The 26,392-nt window shown below is 35.4% G+C and overlaps 1 protein-coding gene across 1 annotated transcript; it reads left to right on the top strand.

The window, feature by feature from the left end:
* The first annotated feature begins 997 nt into the window (after positions 1-997).
* On the top strand, positions 998-26,383 carry LOC130247022 (NACHT, LRR and PYD domains-containing protein 12-like). Its single transcript, XM_056480201.1, is given in 9 exon segments — positions 998-1,004; positions 1,626-1,731; positions 13,241-13,357; positions 15,990-18,065; positions 19,569-19,742; positions 20,342-20,515; positions 21,947-22,111; positions 25,786-25,959; positions 26,265-26,383. Coding segments are annotated over 9 exon segments (3,009 nt in total). The 3' UTR covers positions 26,281-26,383.
* The last annotated feature ends 9 nt before the right edge of the window (positions 26,384-26,392 follow it).

Here is a 26,392-nt window from a genome sequence, read left to right as displayed (position 1 = left end):
TATAAGGAACTAAATAAATGTTTTTAAATTTTAAGATGTGCTCCCTCACTTAAATGTGATCATATTGCCATCTCCGAGATTTTAAACTCCTTACACAGATTTACCTGGGTAACCAGTTTCAGAATGAAATGTCCTCATGAAACCTTGATTTAAATTCAATACCAATTTAATTAACACCAAATCTTAAGAATTGCGTTATAGTAAATAATAAATAACAAATTAAATGTTAAATTTGGAAGATTAACTGATTGATATGGTAATTTAAATACAAGAATTAATGTTCATTTTATTTCACTAGCTGACTAACTAACAATTGTTTATTGATCCAATTGTTGGAAAAACGTGAAATATAGTCAGAAATCTAATTATAAATCTGTGGGTTTACTGGAGAATTCTGTCTTTTCCGCGCGCCACAAATCGGCACGCGCTTCTCCGGCACGCGCTTTCTTCCACAGAGAGACGTGCACTCGCATAATTTGAAAAATAACGGCCATTTTGTCATCAAACTTACACAAAACTATCGTTTATCCCCATTTTTATCAAACAATTGCTTACAAACATGATATTAGAGATTTCTGAGTGCTCTGACAGGCCAAACATGATGTGAAACCGCACCAAATAAAGGTATGTCCTTGTTAAACTTTTAAGTAAGGTTAACAGATTACTGCAGATACTGACGTACAACTGAGGGAACGGAGAACGTTAGGATAGTTCCTGGTCATTCTAACGTTATAACACCGTTATAATCGCCCAAAATAACGTTGAACATTATTATATATTTAGAAAACGTTAAAAAAACTTAAAACTAACGTTCTATTTCCGTACACCTTTCAGAATATACAAAATAATCTTACAACTAAAGCCTGGGAACCCAAAACTAACGTTCCAGAACGTTCTGGTGATGACCGTCATATTTTAGCAGTGACCCAGGCGTGCAGGACAGGTAAGTCAGACCCTTCCTAAATGAATGATTTTCTCGGTCAAATAAATATCATTAATGTTGGGTAAGTGGAAACAGCAGAAAGAAATAATCTGGTCTGAGAAAACCAATAGAGACATTTACACTCAAAGTAATTGCTTGAGTAAATAATTGAAGTAGAATAATTGAACTATGGCAGTTTCGAGGTGTCTGGTAATTCAAAATAGACAGAAATAACAATACTTGATAAGTAAATTCACACAAAAAAACATTAATTAGTAATTCAAACATCTAACTTATGGACAAGATTTGGACTCTTTAAACAGCATCATTGTCTGACATGTGGGATCAGGAATTTCAATACATGTAGCCAATAACAAACAACTGATGCAACACACAAGTATTACATAAACTATTTAAAAGACAACCGGTAATATTATATAGATCACTATTTAACTTTTCTTAAACAGCCACAATATGGCGCTCATGCCTCTCTTCAGTGACTGCATACTGAAACTATTTCATAGTTATATAAGCAGACAGATCTTTTTAAAAGTGTTCTGGCAGACCTGTTTCTGTCCGTCCATCTTATTTTTCCCCTTCTCATTAGTTGAGTTATAGAAGAGCGCCCTCGTGTGTCTTCATATACTGCTGCTCTGAGCTTCTCTGATGCTGATAGTGATGCTGTGCTGTTTTCCTCCTCTAGATGATGTTTTGTCCCAGGACTCTGGCGAGTGCTCCATATGTCTGGAGGATATGGTTGAGGGAGACAACATCGCTCATCTGTCCTGTCTCTGTGTTTACCACAAAGGGTTGAGAAACTTTAAGTATAATTCATACTCATACACACAAATATATCTGCTGTGGACATCAGCTAATTTTCTGCCCCTCCCTCCTGATCATAAATTTGATTTATTAAATAAAATAACAAATAAATATCCTATTCATTTCATATTCTGTTTATATATAATATATATAATAAAAAAATATGGTTTTGCAGAAAATACATATTGTAGCAGGGTGGAGTGAATATAATATATATACACTCTAAAAAACGTTGGGTTATTTATTTAACCCAATGGTTGAGTTAAAAATATTTGGTGCTTTGTTGGGTTATTTTAAACCTTTTATTGGGTTATTTATTTAATAACTCAACCAGTTGGGTTACAATTTTGAAATTTCAACAGTCAACTGATTGAACTGACACAGAACCGCTGTATTAATATGCGTACGTGATGTTGCTCGCGTTATAAAGTTTATGTAAGTTCTAATGCAGTAATATTGTTATTTATATATCAAATTGCCTCTCCGTGTCGTGTTTTTTTTTATATCTGTTTCACCTGGACTCTTAATTATTGATGATACAAGCGTGCGTGCTTCATAGCCGATCTATATGCGGATAAAAACGCTTTCTCTACCTCCGTGTTCATCTCTACAGTTGTTTTGGAAGAAATGATACACGTATTTGAGATATTCCGCAGTAATTCTCGTCTTTAGGACCCAGCAAAGACATCAAACCGGAGTCGCGTCCAGTCTTGTTGAAGGTAAGTTATTTTGTCTAAAAACACTGTCCTTTCGCTAGGAAACTATATTGTAACAATTAAATACTAATATAGAAACATATATGTGCTACATTTTGTTCAGGAAGTTGCTAGTTTTCCCAAGAAGTACTGAATCCGAGCATTATATTATTTTTGGTTATTATTCGCCGCTAGAGGGCGCTGAATGGATCGCAACGTGAGAAAGTTATCCTTGACGAGCAGAGCAGAAGCTTGCTACATCATCTTTAATGAGAGAAGGATTCATGATCCATTTCAAGGTACTTGATTATTAACTATTGAAAGGTAAATGGTATTATTACTGTTTGTGTGTACTATATTGAAGGCCCTGAAAATTGCATTTTCCCTACATCTTACACTAACATACAGGGATGAAACCACAACCCTGATAATGTTAGATGCTAATATTAATGTTTAATCGGTTATATATGTCATACAACAATTAAATATAAGCTTAAAAAATTATATATATAAGAATTGTAACATCTGCTAGCTTTGTATAATAATAGTAGTAATATATGCTAATAAACAATAATACAACACCCTTAAACATGCATGTCCTTGCCCAGTTTTCAATTCAGGTGATGCTGTGACCACTCAACTGATAAATGTAGACACAAATGTCTCTTTCAAAAGCGTTTCTGTGCCTTATTTCAGTGTGAATTTGGTATTAGACTCTGTATCAGGCATGAAACCACAGGTAATTACAGATGACTGATATAGAGTCTAAGCACAGTTCAGACATTTCAGAACTCCACTCTTGGAACATTTGACAAAAATTGAGATATTACAGACATTAACCTATTTATATTAATTATTGCGTTATGACTGTTATTTCAGTAGAAATCTGTGATCAGGAGTTTGACTCTTTTGCAAGTTTCTGAGCATGAGAATTAAGCACACTGATGAACATCAGTGCACAATTGACCATGTAAAATGGACCTTATTTGCCCACCAAATTTGCAAATGTGATGCACCTTAAGAACTCACATAAAAGACTAATTCTGCAGCTAAAAGTGCGCATTTTTATAGTTTTTTTTTCTCTTTATCTGTTTAAGGTACCTCTGGAGATGACCACTTCCAGTTATCTTTTCTCCATTGCTAAACTGGGTAAGTACATGATTTTTGTTGTTATTTGGTCCGGCATACATTTGCAAATTTAAAATTTCTGTTTTAAGGTTGGAGCGAACATCATTTGGTATATGGAGGAGTAGGTAACTAAACCATTCTTGGTGTGAAGTTCCATACCATTTTTTCCTCTGTTAAAGTTAGTGGGGACGATCAAGTTTTTGGTTTGCTTTGTCCTTTAAGTTATCATCTGTGGTCAGCAGAAAAAAAATAAATAAATAAATAAACAACTTGAGGGTGAGTAAATGATGAATACACCCAAAAATCAGTGAAACACCCTCATTCAGCAGCAGAGGCGAATTCATCATGTCCTGGAGCTGGGTCATTGGCATTGCTGTGTGAAGTTTGCATGTCCCTCACAGTCCAAACGCATGCAGTATAGGTAAATTAAAACAGTGTACTGTTTGCATGGCATGGATTTAAGTGCTGTTTTTGTTTATTTATTTTTAGATTGCTCAGGACAGGTATTTTATACCCACACACCAAACAAAATTTTTGAAGTTTGGGGAGATGCATCACTGCGGACCCTCTCGTATTGCAAAAAAATAAGAGAGCCTTGGATCTACCAGTTCAAGCAAACATTTAATCTGGTGAGACAATCCTGCATAACAGCTCTGTTTTAATCCCAATTTATAGCATTTTACCTTTGATATGAGGGGCTTGTTTTGAGTTTAATTATTGTGTTTTTTTTTCTGTTTGATATAAAGACAGCCTTGGAGATTCCACTTTGGAGATGTCGCTTTAACAACTCAGCCAGCTATCATTTCTCCACTGCCATACAGATTGTGCAGCAAGATGGTTCGGCCCTCATACCAGGATGCAAAACAAGAATTTGTTGATTTGCGACTTCTAGGTGCATTATTTATGACAATAAATGTTGGACATTTAATTCATGTGTGCATACTTGTATTTTGTTCAGTACTTAGAGGAGGAGGAGCAACAGAGACAGAACCCTCTTGTCTTGCTGCTTGGGGATGAACTAAACTGCTCTCAGTCGTTTGTTATTGTGAAAGATGTGGCACTAAATTCATGGATTTAAATAAAGCTTTGCCAATGTAATAAAAAGCAGTGTATTTTTTATTTTCATATAAAGATGACTACTACTATAATAATAATTAATAATAATAATAAAAATTTATTATTATTTAGGGGTTAAGCCACTTTTTGGCAAAATAACCCAACAAATTAGTTATTTTTATAACCCAAATTGTTGGGTTAACCTTATCAACCCAACGGATTGGGTTACAATAACCCAACAGAAGGTCGGTGCCAAATTGACCCATCTATGGGTTACCTGTTGGGTTATTATTAACCCAACTTTTTTAAGTGAGTATATATATAAATAAAACAATGAATCACAGACACATACAAGTGCACACAAACAACATTTGTTTTCATGGAACGACCAATATTTTGTAAACTTGTAATCTAAAATGCCATTATCTGTAAGTCAATTTTTTTTTATTAATAGCATATTTTTGTTATTGTCTGCGTTTTTAAATGTGAAGCTGTTGGAATTATGCATATGTTTTAACCAGACATTAATATTAAATCAATAGGGAAAAATAAAAATATTCTGTACTTAGAAAATACATGCAGGTAGTTTTTATTTGTTTCATTCATTGTTGACATTTATAATTTGTACAATTCCATCACGTGTGAATGTGTTATTATTTAATAATACAAATTATCTTAAACAACATATTGTTTTGTAAGTAAATAAATGAGTAAAATGACAATTTTTTATAGTGTCAAATAGTCATGTAGAGATGTTGTGTTACATTGCATTTGTCTTGGATTAAGAAGAAATATAGACACCATGTGTACATGAAAAATTACCACATATTTATGCCAGACTTTTCAAATTAATATAGCAAAACATTTTAAACATTCACTAAACTTAGTTTACACAAATAAAAAATTAATTAATTCATTCATTTTCTTTTCGGCTTAGTCATTTATTAATCTGGGGTCGCCACAGCGGAATGAACCGCTAACTTATCCAGCATATGTTTTATGCAGCGGATGCCCTTCCAGCCGCAACCCATCTCTGGGAAACATCCATACACACTCACTCACATACATACACTACGGACAATTTAGCCTACCCAATTCACCTGTACCACATGTCAAATAAAAAACTAAATGTTTTAATAATAAATAACCTTATTCATATCTAAATAATATTGTAGAGATTTAAACAAGAGTACACAGGCTTTGCCATACTTATAACCACTTTTGTGTTTATAAAATCATGTATGACCTGACAATCAGAAGAGAAATCAAGAGGGCAACAACCAGAGTGTGTGTCTGTGCAAACATAACAAGGTTTATTATATGATATCCAAATGCAAATGTAGCTGTAAGGGTTATTAGAAATGGAAAGGTTACAAACCAACAATAACCAATCTGCAATAGCAATCTGTAAAACAATTAAAGTAAATTTGTTTTTGTCCTATAATATATTTACTATAGCTTTAGGACAGGGGTCACCAATCACGGTCCTGGAGGGCCGGTGTCCCTGCAGGGTTTAGCTCCAACTTGCCTCAACACACCTGCTTAATTGTTTCAAGAATACCTAGTAAGACCTTGATTAGCTTGTTCAGGTGTGTTTGATTAGGGTTGGAGCTAAAATCTGCAGGACACCGGCCCTCCAGGAACAAGTTTGGTGACCCCTGCTTTAAGACATACAAAACAGACGTTTCAGCACAATACCTTCCTCAGTGCGTGACACAATCTTCTAACTCCACCCTCTTATTCCACAATCACATTTCGTCTATAATTAGATGGCCACTGGATAGCTGAAAACATTTTAGTTTCAATATAGCGAACAAATATTTTATTTATATATTATTTAATGTATTAATTATTAAATATTTATTAAATATTTTAAAACAGATGATTAAATATTTGAAAACAGATAAACGTACTAAAATACAAAAACTTTTCAGTCAATAGCTCATTAACATATGAACATAGCAATTTCATTAAATCAAAGATCCATAAACATTGGCATATATTATCTTGAGATGAATATTTAAAATTATACATTTCAACTTCATGCATTATTAACATTTAAAATATTTCAAAACTGACCAGATGTGACGATTAATTCAGATAATCTACTTTTATACAAGGTTGTTCTCCGTGCAGAAATTGTGCTGCATGTCAGAATCTAGTAAATGTAAAGAATGTTTGAATCCAGTGACAGGTAAAAAATATAAAAATAAAAACCTGCATTACCTGCTCTACCCGTAACGTGATCTGTATGTTAAAAAAGTCTGCCGAAACGTATATAAATATAGGGAAGTCAACACGTCAGATGAAGTTGCGCATCACTGAACGTAAATCAAGTATACAACAACAAGATACAACTTTGACAGTAGCAAGACACTTCATGGATTTCAGACATGATGTTAAACAACTAGAATGTATAGGAATTGAGGAAGTTTATGAGTCATGTAGAGGAAGTAATCTGAGTAAAAATTATTACAAAGACAAGCGTTCTGGATTCATAAATACAAATCACTTACACCAAGAGGAATAAATGAGGAACTGGATCTTTTAGCGTTTCTTTAATGATTTTATTGTTTATCTACAACATTGTGAATCGTGGATTTTGAGTGTTTAATGAAATAAATAATGATATGGAAATGTATTTTTAATGTTTTGGATTGTCAAAAATTCCTTTTTATCAGTTGATGAAGATATTAAGAAGCTAATGATGATAATTCAAATGTTATTTTCCTGTACCGTGATTTTACAGGTGGAGGAAATATTTCTTGTGTTGTTCGCCACGTTGAAACGAAAATGAGATTTTTTTTTAGCTGTTGAGTTGTCGTCTAACTGATAACATAATGTGATCGACTGTAGATTAAGACGATGGAGTGACAAGATTGTGTCATGCACGGAGGATGTGTTTCGTTTCGTATCTCCTAAGATGGTCAAATAAAGCTAAATATAATAATTATTTAACGAGTGCAAATCTTGATTTTCTAAATTATTTTTAACAATATTAACAAAACAAAAAAACGCTGGCGTGCAGTGCAGACTGCATAACTGAACTATAATATATTTACAAATGTTAAAAACACAAAGAACATCTTGACTACTTCATTACAAATGGTTATGAGTCGAAATGTGTGAAGTACTAGTCTTTCTCACATATATACAGGCTGTTTATAAACTGGACGTACTGGATTTTTCTAACTGGATTGAAGACTTTTAGCAAAAGTGAAAGAGTTTTCAGTTGTGTGGTATTTTACACTAGAGCATACAATATATACAACAAACTTATCATTTGTATGATAGCAGTATAACAGTAATATTTCAATGCTTTTTCAGGAAATCTGTGTTGGGAAAACATGATGGGAAAGAACATGGACATGTTGGGAAATCCTGGTAAAATACAACTTTTTTTATCAGGTGAGTGTGCACGGACACGGCTTAATTCACTAAACTAACCATGAAAAGCTTTATTTATTAAACAAACTTTAACATAAACTACTTAAATATGAGTTATTAATCTTATCATATTTTCCTTTACTGTGAGGATGGACACTATAAGCTATAGAGCCTACTTAAAGTTGTTTATGAATATATATTGATTTTGCCTAATAGCGAGCAAGATTAATTATTAACATAGTTTTAATCAATTAACATTCTTAAGGCACAAATAAAATAAGATGATAAGTAAATAACATATGGTTTACATATTTTAAAAATGTAATGTAACTCATTTGGCTTTGCTTCAGATTTAATTATAATTGTAATAAATATCATTATAATGAATTATAGATTTGATAAGTGCTGCAGAGCGCTTCAATAAAGTGCATATTTATCTTGTATAATATGTATTTTTAGCATATTTTGCTCTTTATTACTATATTCACATCAGCATTTATTGGGTGCTACCAGTGCTTAATTTGTGAATTGCGAGGTACCGGAACAGATCGGGGTAAAATGAAGTGCCGGATCCGTATCCGGTGTGTTCTGGCACAAATTAAGCCCTGGGTGCTACTAAGGATGTGGTAAAATGGCCAAAATGAGTTTATTTCAGAGCTTCTGCAAAAAATTCCTTAATTTTTACTTTACCCAGTTTTTTTATTTACTGAACGTTTAATTAACCTCAATAAGCTATATTATTGGTTATTTAAAACAAGCAGTTTCATTATTATTTGACCCTCCAATCTATTTTTTGAATAATTATTGATATCGCTAACTAGCAGAAGAGATGGTTTTTATCCAGGTTTAAATCTAAATTCAAGAGTTCACACAGCTGATGACTGATAATAAAGCTTGTTTGGCATGCTGTTCCGGGAGACAGCCCTGAGCTCAGAATATCCTTGAGCCTGGGGCTCGCTCCCATTTGAAGGGCGAGAGGAGAGTTTGAGCTCAGGTAGGTCTCGAAAACCCCCCTGCTTGTGAACGTGCTGGGATGTATCTGGCTAAGAGTTTGTCTTAAGATGCTATTTTGGAGTAGTCCATTTACTTATGGTGTATGTCTTTGGACGGTGGGAAGAAACCTGGGGAAAACCCACACGAACACAGGGAGAACATGCAAACTTCACACAGAAATGCCAACCGGCCCAGTGAGGGGCCGAACCAGCAGCGTTCTTGCTGTGAGGCAACAGTGCCAACCACTGGGCCGCCGTGCCACCCTATCAGAGAAGGGGAGGTCTGGTTATTTATAGTGTGTCAGTATTCATGTGATTAGTGCAATATACGGAGCTCATGCGGTACCAGCTGTGTTCAATCATGAGCACATGATCCTCTTGAAATTAGTTTAGAAATAAACCACACTTCTTATCGCGCGCGCGTGTGTGTGTGTGTGTGTGTGTGTGTGCGTGCGTGCGTGCGTGCGTGCGTGCGTGCGTGCGTGCGTGCGTGCGTGCGTGCGTGTGTGTGTGTGTATTTTGTTGTTTTTTTATGAGTTTTCTATTGTTTTAATTGTTCATTGATAAAATTCAACATGATATTAAAGTTTGAGGACAAACTTTATGGTGGCTTGAAAAGCCGAGTCTAAAAGTTTGAAGTCGTTTTAAAGTGTAAATAACTGAAGCAGTTTTTATGAAGTTTGAAACAGTTGGCATAGATAAGTACATATATGTTAGCATGTTTCTAGGTTGTTGCTAGGCGGTTGCTAAAGTATTCTGAGTGGTTGCTAGGCAGTTGCTAACAACAATTAGCATGATTCTAGCATTAATTAGCATGTTACTAGCATGTTTCTAGCATGATTTAGCATGTTACTAGCATGAATTAGCAAGTAACTAGCATGATTCTAACATGAATTAGCATGTAACTAGCATGATTCTACCATAAATTAGCATGATTCTAGAATGAATTAGCATGTGACTAGCACGATTCTAGCATGAATTAACATGTTACTAGCATGATTCTAGCATGAATTAGCATGTTACTAGCATGATCCTAGCACGAATTAGCATGTTACTTGCATGTTTCTAGCATGAATTAGCATGTCACTAGCATGATCCTAGCATGAATTAGCATGTTTCTAGCATGAATTAGCATGATTCTAGCATGAATTAGCATGTTACTAGCATGATTCTAGCATGAATTAGCATGTTGTTAGCATGATTCTAGCATGAATTAGCATGTTATTAGCATATTTCTAGCATGAATTAGCATGTTACTAACATGTTTCTTGCATGAATTAGCATGTTATTAGCATGATTCTAGCATGAATTAGCATGTTTCTAGCATGAATTAGCATGATCCTAGCATGAATTAGCATGTTGTTAGCATGATTCTAGCATGAATTAGCATGTTATTAGCGTATTTCTATATATGAATTAGCATGTTACTAGCATGTTTCTAGCATGAATTAGCATGTTGTTAGCATGATTCTAGTATCAATTAGCATGTTACCAGCATGTTACTAGCATGAATTAGCATGTTACTAGCATGATTCTAGCATTAGTTAGCATGTAGTTAACATTATTCTAGCATGAATTAGCATGTAACTAGCATGATTCTAGCATGAATTAGCATGTAACTAGCATGATATTAGCATGAATTAGCATGTAACTAGCATGATATTAGTATGTTACTAGCATGATTCTAGCATGAATCAGCTTGTTTCTAGCATGAATTAGCATGTTGTTAGCATGAATTAGCATGTTACTAGCATGACTAGCATGTCACTATCGTGTTGCTAGCACCTTTCTAGCAAGATTAGCATGTCAGTAGGAAGTTTAAACTGTTAGCATGTGTTAAAAAAGCTAGTCACAGTCTCTGGGACAGTTGCTAGGTTGCTGAAATTGGTTGCTAGGGAGTGGCTAGTAAGTTTAAAGGTAATCGGTGATTGGCTGCTGGCTAGACTGAGTTGAATGAGGCCAGACTCTAGTCTGTAGGACAGTCTGATGCAGAGTTATGAGCTCACAAAGGTTGATCCAATGTTAAGTAAATGGGAGTCTTTTACAATGGAAGTCTATGGGACAGTTGCTAGGGTGCTGTAAGTGGTTGCTAGGGAGTGGCTAGTAAGTTAAAAAGTCATCAGTTATTGGCTGCTGGCTAGACTGAGTTAAATGAGTCCAGTTAGAAGTCTGTAGGACAGTCTGATGCAGAGTTATGAGCTCACAAAGTTTGACCCAATGTTAAGTCAATGGGACTTTTGGGATTTTTCTGGGTCGTTTTTCGGAAAACCCAAAGTCAGATCAGTTAGAAAAGATATAGCAACCCGAGTCAGACCAGTTTGAAGGTTTGACGAAAGTTTGAAGTATGTAGCTTGAAAGGCCTAGGAGGAGATACACTTAGAAATTAGTCTCAGAAGAAGAAGAAGAAGAAGAAGTAGTTTTGATAGATAACAATATGCTGGCTTTTCAAGCCACCATAAATATATGTTGTTATAATCTCATATATCTGGGTAAATATACAAAAACATCTACACACTGTATCAAATAAAACTGTGTTTGCAACAGAAATGCTCAATTAATATGAGAAAAAAATGCTCTACATAACCAGTTAATTTATTCAAACCATAACCCAAATAGTTTTATCCCAGCAAACAATTTTGTGTTTAATAGACGTCTGCTAAACTTGTGCTGTCAGTGAAAATCATCTAAGAATAGCCCAAAACTAGACTAGTTGTCAAATAGACAGATTAGACAGACCTGTAAATGTTTCTCAACGACGATGCCTGCTCTTAAGTGGTCTAGTTAAATAATGCAATATACTGTACATCATATGAGTATCTAAAAAAATCTATAGTTTGTTTTATTACATGGTGACTGTTCAGTCTCATCAAGAATTATCGTCTTAAAACTAAATAAAAAACAAATACAAATGTTAAATAAAACAAACCCACTATAGCCATCATAGTCAAAACTCCTACCTCCCCAGTTTAGTTCTGTGCTTTTTACTTGTCAAATAGTAGTTTAATCTGCTATTACACAGTTTTGTAAACATACAACCACAAAGAGGAAGGCTTAACAATTAAGTTTTCTCTCTAAAGTACATAGACACATGAGTTTTATAGTCTTGTAATGTAGTTTTTCTACCTTCTGCCCCATTTCAGCAGAATAGTACCTTCTATATTTAAATGATTATGAATGAAAATGTGTAAACGTGAGGTACTAATCTCAAGATGTTTATGAACGGAACTGGAAGTGCTGGTTTTTCCCTTCAAAAAGGATTGTTGACGTTTGCTGCAAGAAGTGAAAGACTTTCAGTGTTTTGTTGCTAGTCAGTTTACACTATAACATGAAATTTCTATATTCAGAAAGAGCTATCTTCAGCCTCGTTAAAACAAATGGCATAAGCCGGTTGCGTAGGTTTTGAACCATGACTGCTAGTTTAAGTTGGTTTAAGATGGTTATTTACCACCAGAAAACTAAGGTATAAACGGAGGTCAATCTCAAAGTGGGCTGTATAAACCTGGAGTATGAGTCCAATATTGCGCTTTATGAATGCCTAAACCCAACCTCACAGTAACCTGATGAGTTTTATTAAGGTCTACTCCACCTACACCACCTAAACCCAAACTACTTGTGGTAGTCTCTCGCACTTGCAGGTCTCCAGGCTGCAGCGATACCTACCTGAAAAAACTCAAACCAGCAAAAAAAAAACATCTTAAATGAAAAAATTGGCATCACGTTTTTTACCACTTGAAAATGTTCCAAAATCATGTGTTTCATTCGTTCCACATGTGGTTCATATTTGATGATATTTTAAAAGTGAGTACTGAATGCAAAATAATATTATTTGTAAATAATTGTTTATGATATTAAAATCAGACTGTACGACAATCAACACAAGGCAAAAAATGCATGCAAAATTCCAGTAAATTACACAGATCATAATAATATCTTGTATTTCAGTGTTTCGTTGAGGAAATGAATCATGGAGGACAAAGTAACATGCAGTGATGGAGATCTGTCTCCAAGATACCGGTACTTTAAACTTATTGTTACATACATTGCATGTCATGTTGTATTCAGACTCTAAAACATGGTATTGGTACTCTGGCCTAAATGTAAAAAGACTTATCTATATCACAAATACCAGTAGATGGGGAGATGGGTGACATCACTTCAACATTTCTGAATATTTTCTGCTTACAAAATGTATCTATATAAATTGTTGTCTTTGTTATCATGTCTATATTCTATTAAAGTCCATTCCAGAGTCAGAAATCAAGCACACCAGAGCCCAGCTGGTTCTCCATGAAGATTGACCATTCAGTGCCAGAGCCTGTCAAATTAGATGGAGGATACACATCAACTTATTTGAGGTTTGATATTTTTTAAATAGGAAGACAATCTACATTTGATATTTAAGCAGATGTCAAAGCAAGTATATGACATCTTAATTGGTCAAACACACCAGAGTCCTTCTGGTTGTCCATGAAGTTCAATGCCTAAATTTCATCTAAAATTTGATGAAAGATACACATCGACTGATCTGAGGTACAGATTCTTTTTACAGGCACAGATACTTTACTGATAAATTTCCATTAAAATATCATTTATAAATAGGACCTTTTAAAAAATATATAGGTAATTCAGTTATGGCAACATTTCATAATGAGAAGCTGTGAAATTATAACATGTGTGAGTAAGGAAGAGAATGACTTGTATGGATTTTTAGTGTCATTTTGTCTACTTTAGGTCTATCATAAAGCTCTGCATGCAACACAAGTGTTAGTTTGTGTGTTATTTCTTCAAAAAATAAAGCATTACAGACAGACTTTCTGTTTAAACAATAAAGCACATGAGTGTGCTTCATGTGAAAAGCCTTATGCACATATTCTTGCACATTTCTGTTCAGTGGTTGAAGCAATTTAAGATTTTCTTGTTACACAAATGCAACAATTCACTGCTTGCATTTATTAGCTGATTTCCTATCATAAAGTGTGCTACAGCTTGGTTTGTTGTGTTGAAGTGCTTTTCACCTCTTCACACTGTCCTTCATTTGATCTAAAATAAGAAAACAATGTTCTCCCAGAAAACTTTTGTATGTTTCCTCCAGATGTGATTATATAAATCCACAAGAAAGAATATTCATTTCTGCTTAGAACCTGAAGTGACACTAAGCTTAGTCAAAAATGTCTTTTTTTACACATAAGAAAGTTAACCCAGGTATTGTGCTGTAGAAAATATGGAAGGAATGAAATTTCAAAATTTTAGAGTAAATTACAGTTAATTAATTAATTAATAATTATACACTAATGTGTTGAAGTGCATCTTCACAACATAGCTTTGTTACACAGACAAAAACACCACCAAAAGCATGTGAGGATGATTTAACATGTGTGGATGAATCAAATAATGACCCATAGCTCATCACAAACCCATTTTCAACGGAGAACCATACCAGTCTATAGAAAGTGCACAGTGTCATTCACACAACTACTAAACCGCATCATATTAACACGCATTACACTACAGTAATGCAATAAACATTATATATCAACGTTGCTCACGAAAGTAGAGAGGGTTGAGGAGTCGCAGAAGAAAGTGAAAGTGAACAGCAGACGGGGAAGGAGGGTGGTTTAGGAACTCTAAACTCGAATTCATTTGCCGAATGAATCTATGCTGTTTTTCAGCCTTCCTAAAGCACTTAAAGCACAGCTACTCTCTCAATTAAATCCATGTTAGCCGTTTAGCAATGAAACTAGAGACACTGCGCAGACAGAAGCCCTGCCCATGACATGAATCCAGCGATTGCCAGCCATTGAGGACATCCAGAAGAAACACTGTCTGCGCCGAGCACGCAGTATTCTTAAGGACACCTCTCACCCTGCTCACAGACTGTTTTCTCTCCTGCCTTCCGGCAGGCGCTTCAGGCTCCCCCGGACAAAAACCAGCAGACTGAGGAACAGCTTTTTCCCCAGAGCTGTCTTCCTTTTGAACTCTGCCCCTCACTGACTCTTTTGCCTCCCCAATACACCCCCCACATTCCTCTAACTTATACTCCTCACAATCACTGCACTATTTAACATTTGCACATTTAAAGTTTGCACATATTCATTGCACTGATTCATTTATTGAACTGTACATACCCACTGCACATGGACATTTGTAATTATGTTTATCTGCACACTCCTGATTATTAATAGCATCCTGTACATATATTCATTTATTGTAAATCTGTTCATAGCTAATACAACCTGTATATAATGTTGATAGTACATCCATCTGTAAATATCACCATAGTTTTTCTATAACTGCACTTTATAACTTATACCTGTATCCTGCACTTGCTGCTATTGCACTGCTGGTTAGACCTAAACTGCATTTCGTTGCCTTGTACTTGTACATGTGTAATGACAATAAAGTTGAATCTAATCTAATCTAATCTAATCTAATTGATCATTTTTTTCACAATTGGTTTTAAGAAGCAACATAGAAACGTTATCTGACTAACAACTAGCAGGTTAAGGTGTCTGGAAACGTATTCTAAGACTTTATTTTCATAAACAGAATGGATATAGATGCATCTGAATGTCCTAATTAGATGGAGTAGATGTCTCACGTCAGCGCTTTCTAAATATAAACATGCTCTTTCTGGCAGTCTTCCTACTGCGTTCACACAGAGCAGCATTCCGGCAAATTACCGGGAATGTTACAACTTCTCTTTCTGGAAAATAGCCGGAACAAATTTACCAGTATTTTCAAAAAGGGCCTGTTCACACATGATCCCTTTCTGGAAAATTGCCGGTAATTTAGAATTGATTTAATAATAAGGTAATTTACGGTGATTTATTATTAGCCCCCAAAAAAGATGCTAATGTGTGACAACTTTGTTCATTATTTGAATCACTAAGGTTAATTTTCTGAACTATCTTTGTGAAATTTAAATAAATTGGACCCCTTTATTATATATTCTGTAATTTGAAGGTGATCTGTACTTTAATTTTTCAGTCTGAACTCTCAACTGTCTAGAAAAAGTACATTCAAATCAAGCCTGCTGAAGAAGTTTCGGTGTGTCTCTGAAGGAACAGGGATACACGGAAACCCAACCCTCCTGAAGGAGATCTACACAGAGCTCTACATCACAGAGAGTGACAGTGGAGAGATCAATAATGAACATGAGCTGAGACAGATTGAGACACAATCCAGGAGATCAGCAACAGAGGAGACGCCGATCCAATGCAGAGACATCTTTATTCCATTACCTGGACAAGACAAAGCCATCAGAACTGTGCTGACCAAGGGAGTCGCTGGCATTGGGAAAACAGTCTCTGTGCAGAAGTTCATTGTGGACTGGGCTGAAGAGAAAGAGAATCAGGACATCCAGTTCATATTTCCACTTCCTTTCAGAGAGATCAACAGGATGAAGGACAGAAAACTCAGTCTGTCAGATCTCCTGCGTGTGTTTTTCCCTGAAACAAAAGAAATAGATATATTCAGAAGAAATTATAAAGTGTTGTTCATCTTTGATGGTCTGAATGAGTGTCAAGTGTCTTTAGATTTTCACAGCAAAGTGAAACAACATAATGTCTCAGAATCTGCCTCAGTGGACGTGCTGCTGACGAACCTCATTGCAGGGAATCTGCTTCCCTCTGCTCTCATCTGGATCACCTCCAGACCAGCAGCAGCAGATCTCATTCCCTCTGAGTTTGTCCATCGAGTGACAGAGGTACGAGGCTTCAATGACCCTCAGAAGGAGGAATACTTCAGGAAGAGAATCAGTGATCAGAGTCTGGCCGATACAATCATCTCACACCTGAAGTCCTCCAGGAGCCTCCACATCATGTGCCACATCCCAGTGTTCTGCTGGATCTCAGCCACTGTTCTGGAGAAGATCTTCAGTCAAGCAGAGAGAGGAGAGATTCCCAAGACTCTCACTCAAATGTACACACACTTCCTGATCATGCAGACCAACATCAGACATGAGAAGGACTATGAGGAGAAGGTCAAAGATGAGGACATGATCCTCAAACTGGGGAAAGTGGCTTTTGAGCAGCTTGAGAAAGGCAACCTGATCTTCTATGAGGAAGACCTGAGAGAGTGTGGCCTTGATGTGACAGAAGCATCAGTTTACTCAGGATTGTGCACTCAGATCTTCAGAGAGGAGTTTGGCTTGTTTCAGGGGAAAGTTTTCTGCTTTGTTCATCTGAGCATCCAGGAACATCTAGCAGCTCTATATGCTCATCACTCCTTAATAAACAAGGACAGAAATGTGTTTAACCAAACTAAAAACCTGTGGTTCACACTTTTAAGAAAGAAACATCAATTACGAAAGCTACATCAGAGAGCTGTGAATGAGGCTTTACAGAGTAAGAATGGACATCTGGATCTTTTCCTGCGTTTTCTTCTGGGTCTCTCATCGGAGTTCAATCAGACTCTCTTGCGAGAGCTACTGACACAGACAGGAAGCTGCTCTTACAACAAAAGGAAAACAGTTAAGTTCATCAAACAGAAGATCAGGGAGATTCGCTCTCCAGAGAGATCCATCAATCTGTTCCACTGTCTGAATGAACTGGGTGATCAATCACTGATGAAGGAGATCCAGGATTATCTGAGATATGGACAAATAAGAACCACCAAACTCTCCTCTTCTCAGTGGTCAGCTCTAGTTTTTGTGTTGCTGACATCAGAGCAGAAGATGGAGGTTTTCAATCTAAATCAGTTTATTGGTAACCAAAACACAGCAGATGAAGCTCTTCAGAAGCTGCTGCCTGTAGTGAAAGAATCCAGATCAGCTCAGTAAGTCACACTGATTATAACCACTGTGGACTACACAAAATATGGTCACAATCATCATGGTCAAATGTGTTTATCAAACGCAAACATAAAACCAAGTGTCATTGTTCTCAACAGGTTGAGATATTGTGGAGTCACAGATGAAGGTTGTGCTGCTCTGGCTTCAGCTCTGAGATCAAACTCTTCACTCCTGACTGAACTGAATCTGACTGAAAATAAAGTAGGGGATTCAGGAGTGAAGCTGCTCTCTGATGGACTGAAGGATCCTCACTGTAAACTGGAGATACTGAGGTAAATCACCTCTCTGAATCACAGACACTGGGACACACTTAGAAATATTTTAAGATTGTTTTGCTCATTTATTTTTAATAACATTTGTTTACTCAGAGTATTTATATACAATAAAGCAATGCACAAAATGTTTTTTAATTATTATTATTCCTGATAAAGTGACCTTTTTACAGCTCAGGTCAATGTCATAGTAATACCATATATATCATGAGAAAAGCTTCAGCATTTGACCACAACAAGAAGCTTTAATACCATCAGAAGCCTAGTTAGATTAGTCAGTTGCCCTGATTCACACTGCTTGACGGAGTACATACCAAATAAATAATAAACAAAACATGACATATTGATTTCTTTATACATTAAATTGTAAGTTTATGATTCACACATTTAAAAAAAGGATTCTGATATGTTTATGCAATTTAATTGAACCTCCTCAAGTTTATCCAGTTAACCGTGAAGTCATCGACTTTCACTTTAAGATTTAAAGGGCTAGCATTGCACCAGACCCCCTTAAGTGGTTTCTTTTGAAAGTGTAGAGTCTATATTTTATGCACTTATGCATCACTTTGGTTTTTATTCTACTGTACAAGAGTTATTTACACTTAAATACACAGTATTTTGGATACCCGAGCTGGGTATTGAACATTGGTTCATTTTCATATTTTTCATATTGTTCATAAATGACACATGTACAAGTTTTAGCTCAAATGAAAGCTCTTTCCGGTGCTCATACGGTTCTAGAATTCTTTTTACTGAATTATATTCTCATATCAAACAGTTGTTGAATGAATCGCGGTGTTTCCATGGCGCAGAAGTGAAAACAATACATTTATGATCAATAAGCAGCACCAGATAGCACTTCAGGGCCATTTCTCCTCTGTTTTTGAGGTGATGTGCATAAGTAATCCTTTTATATGTCTGACGTGGTCCAAATACAGTGAATTATGTTTGATCAAACAAAAGAATAGTGAAATATGAAAACAATGATCGGTCCCTGTGGCTTGTATAGCACCTCTCATCAGTTGGAATACAATAACTTTTGCATAGATTATGGTAGAGACATTTTTCTTTTTTCCTATGATTACAGACATGTGCAGGAACCACCAAAATTATTTACAACAAGCTAGACCACACAGAACCTAAAAGGTCCACTTTAAAATTTGAGTTTATAAAAAAATACAAAAAGCGCCTCTTTTTTAGGTGTTTATTATAGCACAGACAACATATACAGTTATTTTAAACACTTTCAATAGTGTTTTATGAAAATTCAAAGGGTTTTCTTTAAAATTATACCAAATTTTTGTGGATTTGGGAAGCTTTTATATTTGGGTAAGCAAAATACAGGCGGAAATCCCAAAATAGCACTAGAGTTTAACTGGTTAATCTTCAAGCGGTTCTGAAGCTCAGACTGGAGCTGTTAATGATGTTGTGCATCAAGTTTGTCTTGTGAGGTTTCTGCTTCTCTGAGCTGTAGATCCTGAAGAGTGTCATTGTTCTCCACAGGCTGTGTTATTGTGGAGTCACAGATGAAGGTTGTGCTGCTCTGGCTTCAGCTCTGAAATCAAACTCTTCACTCCTGACTGAACTGGATCTGACTGAAAATAATCTAGGAGATTCAGGAGTGAAGCTGCTCTCTGATGGACTGAAGGATCCTCACTGTAAACTGGAGAAACTGAGGTAAATCATTTATCTGAATCACAGACACTGGAACACAAAGAAATATTAACATCATTTATAGTTTTTATATTTATGACAAGGCATTATGATAAACTGCAGCGTTTTATCCTTAAAAATGCCTCACGCAACACAGAGTCTTGTCATTTTTTCCAGATCTTGTAGAGATAATATTGAGCTGTTTTTGCAAGCACATGTGAGTTTGCTGCTGAACATGATTCCTCACTTCTTGACACGAGGAGTCTAGAAATGGCTGATTAGTGTTTTTCTGTCCATTATTACAGATAATCAAATACTGAGATATTGATTGACAATGCTCTGACTATTAATAGGACTCTTGTTCCTTAACTCTGAACAATAAAGCTCATCATCATGTTAGTTAAATTAACTAATTTATTAGTTTTGGGTGATGTTCATTTATTTATTATGCTATTGTTTTTATGCCATTAAACTGAACCTCCTCAAGCTTCATCTTCGAACGGTTCTGAAGCTCAGACCGGAGCTGTTAATGATGTTGTGCATCAAGTCTGTCTTTCTGATTGAGAGGTTTCTCTAAGCTGTAGATCCTGAACTCAGAGACTGAAGAGTGTCATTCTCTACAGGTTGAGATATTGTGGAGTCACAGATGAAGGTTGTGCTGCTCTGGCTTCAGTTCTCAGATTAAACTCTTCTCACCTGACTGAATTGAATCTATCTGGAAATAATCTAGGAGATTCAGGAGTGAAGCTGCTGTCTGATGGACTGAAGGATCCTCACTGTAAACTGGAGAAACTGAGGTAAATCATTTATCTGAATCACAGACACTGGAACCCACAAAGAGATATTGACATAATATATAGTTATTATAGTTATGATGAAGATTAATGATCAACTGTACAGATTTATTGTTAAATGTCTCGTGGGACACCGTTGAGTTTCTGCATTCTTTATATGTGTTGTGGAGATAATAATGAGCTGTTTTTCAACCACATGATTAATGAGTTTGCTGCTGAACATGATTCCTCACTTCAAGAGTTTTTTGCCGTCATAGATGAGGAGTCTAGAAATGACTGAATAGTGTTTCTCTGTCTATTATTTCAGATAACGACTGTCTCTGTCACCTCTGAAAAATAGAGCTGCATATCCTACAGTATGAATACTGATGCAGAGAGATATAAAGAGTTTTTTTTGTAATATATGTCTGATATAATCAAGTGCTGATAGTAACAAAATCATATAATAAATGTGCATGACATTGTTATTATAAAATACCATGATTTATTATTCAAATCAATTCACCTTCATTTGTAAGCGCTTTTACAGTGTAGATTGTGTCAAAGCAGCTTCACATAGAAGATCATAGTGAATTGAAACAGTGTCAGTTCAGTTTTCAGAGTTTAAGTTCAGTTCAGTTTAGTTCAGTGTGGTTTAATATTCACTGCTGAGAGTCCAAACACTGAAGAGCAAATCCAGCGATGCGCAGCTCCACAAGTCCCGAACTATGCAAGCCATATTTACTATTTTAACTTTGAGAATGCCTTTTAACAATATATATTGTTGTATAATTGTTGTTATATAATGTTGTACTGGGGGCGACGCAGTGGCGCAGTAGGTAGTGCTGTCTCCTCACAGCAAGAAGGTCGCTGGTTCGAGCCTCGGCTGGGTCAGTTGGCGTTTCTGTGTGGAGTTTGCATGTTCTCCCTGCGTTCACGTGGATTTCCTCCGGGTGCTCCCGTTTCCAAAGACAGTTTAAAGACATGCGATACAGGTGAATTGGGTAGGCTAAATTGTCCGTAGTGTATGAGTGTGTATGGATGTTTCCCAGAGATGGGTTGCAGCTGGAAGGGCATCCGCTGCGTAAAACATGTGCTGGATGAGTTGGCGGTTCATTCCGCTGTGGCGACCCCGGATTATTAAAGGGACTAAGCCGAAAAGAAAATGAATGAATGAACGAATGAATAATGTTGTATTGACAGTGGTTTTGCAACAAAGGCTTGAAGACATAAGAAGCTATTTATTTTCAAACATTTTCATCTTCATTAATTCAGTAAACAAACCTTTTAATATTAATCTGGCCTATGAAATACTGAGATATTGACTGAAAATGCTCTGAATATTTATAGGCCTTGTGTTGGTTAACATTGAATTAAACCTCCTCAAGCTTCATCTTCAAATGTTGTGTATCAGGTCTGTATATAGAGACTGAAGAGTGTCATTGTTCTCTACAGGTTGAGGGATTGTGCATTCACAGATGAAGGTTGTGTTGATCTGGCTTCAGCTCTGAGATCAAACCTGACTGAACTGGATCTGACATGGAATAATCTAGGAGACTCAGGAGTGAAGCTGCTCTCTGATGGACTGAGGGATCCTCACTGTAAACTGGAGAAACTGAGGTAAATCACTTATCTGAATCACAGACACTGGGACACAAAGAAATACTGACAAAATATATAGTTTTAGTGTAGGATCATTTGTAGATTTACCCTCAATATGCCTCACGCAACACAGGCGTGTCTTGTTATGTACAGATCTTGTGAAGATAATCTTTCGCTGATTTGTGAGTTTGCTGTTGAACATGATTCCTCATTCCTAGATGTTTTAATCTTTCAGAGACGAGGAGTCTAGACATGTTAATGTTTCTCTGTCAGTCAATCCACATATTTATGTTTCTTTCCATACCTTAGCGTGTCTATAATGCATTTGCACAATGTTTCGTTAGCATGTGAACTGTAAATGTTAAAGAAGTTATTTGGTTCCCAGGATTTTCTGTTGGTTAGCCAGGAAGGTTATCTTAATGTAATTGTAACGTTTCCTCTGTGTTGGAAAATGTACCTGGAAGAAGTTGTTTCCAACAAATTAATTTTGGGTTAGTAAAAACTGAACTTAACCTAGAATGTTCTTATTAATGCTGGACAAATTAACACGTTATTATTGCGTCAACACATTAAATAATTAATGCCAAAAATTAATTTAATGCGAGTTCATACAACAGATTTTTGGTTTTTATTATTTTGAAACTGTTCACTGACTCTAAATACACATTTTTAACTGTTCACTGACTCTAAATACACATTTTTAATTGTTCACTGACTCTAAATACACATTTTTAACTGTTCACTGACTCTAAATACACATTTTTAATTGTTCACTGACTCTAAATACACATTTTTAACTGTTCACTGACTCTAAATACACATTTTTAACTGTTCACTGACTCTAAATACACATTTTTAATTGTTCACTGACTCTAAATACACATTTTTAATTGTTGACTGACTCTAAATACACATTTTTAATTGTTCACTGACTCTAAATACACATTTTTAATTGTTCACTGACTCTAAATACACATTTTTAATTGTTCACTCACTCTAAATACACATTTTTAATTGTTCACTGACTCTAAATACACATTTTTAATTGTTCACTGACTCTAAATACACATTTTTAATTGTTCACTGACTCTAAATACACATTTTTAATTGTTCACTGACTCTAAATACACATTTTTAACTGTTCACTGACTCTAAATACACATTTTTAACTGTTCACTGACTCTAAATACACATTTTTAATTGTTCACTGACTCTAAATACACATTTTTAATTGTTCACTGACTCTAAATACACATTTTTAATTGTTCACTGACTCTAAATACACATTTTTAACTGTTCACTGACTCTAAATACACATTTTTAACTGTTCACTGACTCTAAATACACATTTTTAACTGTTCACTCACTCTAAATACACATTTTTAACTGTTCACTGACTCTAAATACACATTTTTAATTGTTCACTGACTCTAAATACACATTTTTAATTGTTCACTGACTCTAAATACACATTTTTAATTGTTCACTGACTCTAAATACACATTTTTAACGGTTCACTGACTCTAAATACACATTTTTAACTGTTCACTGACTCTAAATACACATTTTTAATTGTTCACTGACTCTAAATACACATTTTTAACTGTTCACTGACTCTAAATACACATTTTTAATTGTTCACTGACTCTAAATACACATTTTTAACTGTTCACTGACTCTAAATACACATTTTTAACTGTTCACTGACTCTAAATACACATTTTTAATTGTTCACTGACTCTAAATACACATTTTTAACTGTTCACTGACTCTAAATACACATTTTTAATTGTTCACTGACTCTAAATACACATTTTTAATTGTTCACTGACTCTAAATACACATTTTTAATTGTTCACTGACTCTAAATACACATTTTTAATTGTTCACTGACTCTAAATACACATTTTTAATTGTTCACTGACTCTAAATACACATTTTTAACTGTTCACTGACTCTAAATACACATTTTTAATTGTTCACTCACTCTAAATACACATTTTTAATTGTTCACTGACTCTAAATACACATTTTTAATTGTTCACTGACTCTAAATACACATTTTTAACTGTTCACTGACTCTAAATACACATTTTTAATTGTTCACTGACTCTAAATACACATTTTTAATTGTTCACTGACTCTAAATACACATTTTTAATTGTTCACTGACTCTAAATACACATTTTTAATTGTTCACTGACTCTAAATACACATTTTTAACTGTTCACTGACTCTAAATACACATTTTTAACTGTTCACTGACTCTAAATACACATTTTTAATTGTTCACTGACTCTAAATACACATTTTTAATTGTTCACTGACTCTAAATACACATTTTTAATTGTTCACTGACTCTAAATACACATTTTTAATAGTTTACTGACTATAAATACACACACTAGGAAGCCATAGGTCACAATAGGTTTGGTAGTTGATTAGTATTGGCTTGGGAAAGCCATCATCACACTTCTCAACCAATGACAATCAATTATCACACTTGTCAACATTTGGCGTGGGCCTAAGACTGCCGCTGATGCTGCTCTTACATGAACTGGACCCAATGCTTCCAACACATAGACTTTACTTGGGCGGGTCACCAAGGTATATTAATGGCCATCCAAGTATATTTGATGACACTTTATCTGTTTACTATTATTTTGCTTTTGAAAACACTGTTGGTTGGGTTTAGGGAAGGGGGTGGGCGGGACAATAGGTGCTTTTTAAAATACTATTGGTTAGGTTTAGGGAAGGGGGAGGGTGGGGGATCAGTCATTCAGTCCGTCAGCGGCCTCAGCAATTCATGTTTGAACAGCAGGTGTGATTGGCACTCATTCACGAAAACAAAAACTGCAAAAAAAAAGCTCCTGGGTTGTATTTTGCTCTCTCCAGAAATGTATGTAGGGCTACGTAATCAGAATGAGCCTGGGTTGGATAAACTTTGGCTTGGCTTCACAACTGACAGCGTGCACAGCTGAGAGAGCGAGAGAAACTATAAATAATTCACTCTTTAATCTAAACTACTCTTTATTATAAAATTGAACAAAATGACCTCTAAACTGGCTGCAAAATATGGGTAGAAGATGTGTTTCAATCTGGCTACCACCGCAAGTATATTTAAAACCTGTGGTAAGCACAAAAACATGGCTAAAAGTAGCAAACTCTTAAATAGACATTTTTATTTTAAAACTTTTCCAAATGGCGAAGTTGGCACTAGTGTAAAGCAGAGTTTTCATATCACCGAAATACTGAAAGTCTGAAGTAGCTGCTGAACACAGTAAACACTTCAGCAGACTACTTTGTAGAGCTCATTTACATTTTCAGATGATGAAGAATATAGTGTTTTAGCAACTGGCTTGGTGGAGAGAAATAAGTAGAGTTGGGGGAAATTGATAAATGCAGTTGATTTTGTTATTGTGTACCTACTCAATCTGCATCACTGAAAGTTTTATTTTTATTTATATTTGGGGGGTTAATTAGAGTAAGCCTAATTTTATAACGGCAAAATTCAGTGTTCTTTAATAGCAAAGAGACTTAAGCATCTACAGTACAATGAAAATGAATTGAAGACCACAGCATTTCTGGTTCATTTTCAGCCATATTTAAATAAACCCATGAAACAGACTTTACATTTGATGGACTTGTAGATCCTGAACTGAGAGACTGAAGAGTGTCATTGTTCTCTACAGGTTAAGTTATTGTGGAGTCAAAGATGAAGGTTGTGTTGCTCTGGCTTCAGCTCTGAGATCAAACCCTGATCACCTGAGAAAACTGGACCTGACTCTGAATGATCTAGGACATTCAGGAGTGAAGCTGCTCTATGAACTAACGGCTGATCCACGTTATAAACTGGACACTCTTCTGTGAGTATTGATCAAGTCTATTCTAATTTGTAGTTGTAATGGTTAATTATGTATTATATACATATAAAGTGTTTATTTAGTTTACAGTAATTAGTTTAATCTGATATTTTCTGCTCAAGAACATTATATTTCACCTGATTTACTACATCTAACCTATGATTCCAATGACATGGACCACAAAGATTTTATTTTTGACTTTTTTTGTATAATAGAGTTAGAGTAATATCTAAAGCAGGTCGTTTTGCCTCTAGAATGGATAATGCAGTAATGTCACGCACATCTGACCGTCTGTGTTTTGTTTACAGGCTTAGATTTTACTGAGCTTCTCTGGATCAGCTGATGGTGAATAAAGAGTCACTTCAGTCACATTCAACAACATTCAATACACACACACACACACACACACACACACACACACACACACACACACACA

This window comes from Danio aesculapii, chromosome 19 (assembly GCF_903798145.1).
Source record: "Danio aesculapii chromosome 19, fDanAes4.1, whole genome shotgun sequence".
Classification (NCBI taxonomy): Eukaryota; Metazoa; Chordata; class Actinopteri; order Cypriniformes; family Danionidae; genus Danio; species Danio aesculapii.
This window is presented reverse-complemented; position numbering and strand designations above follow the sequence as displayed.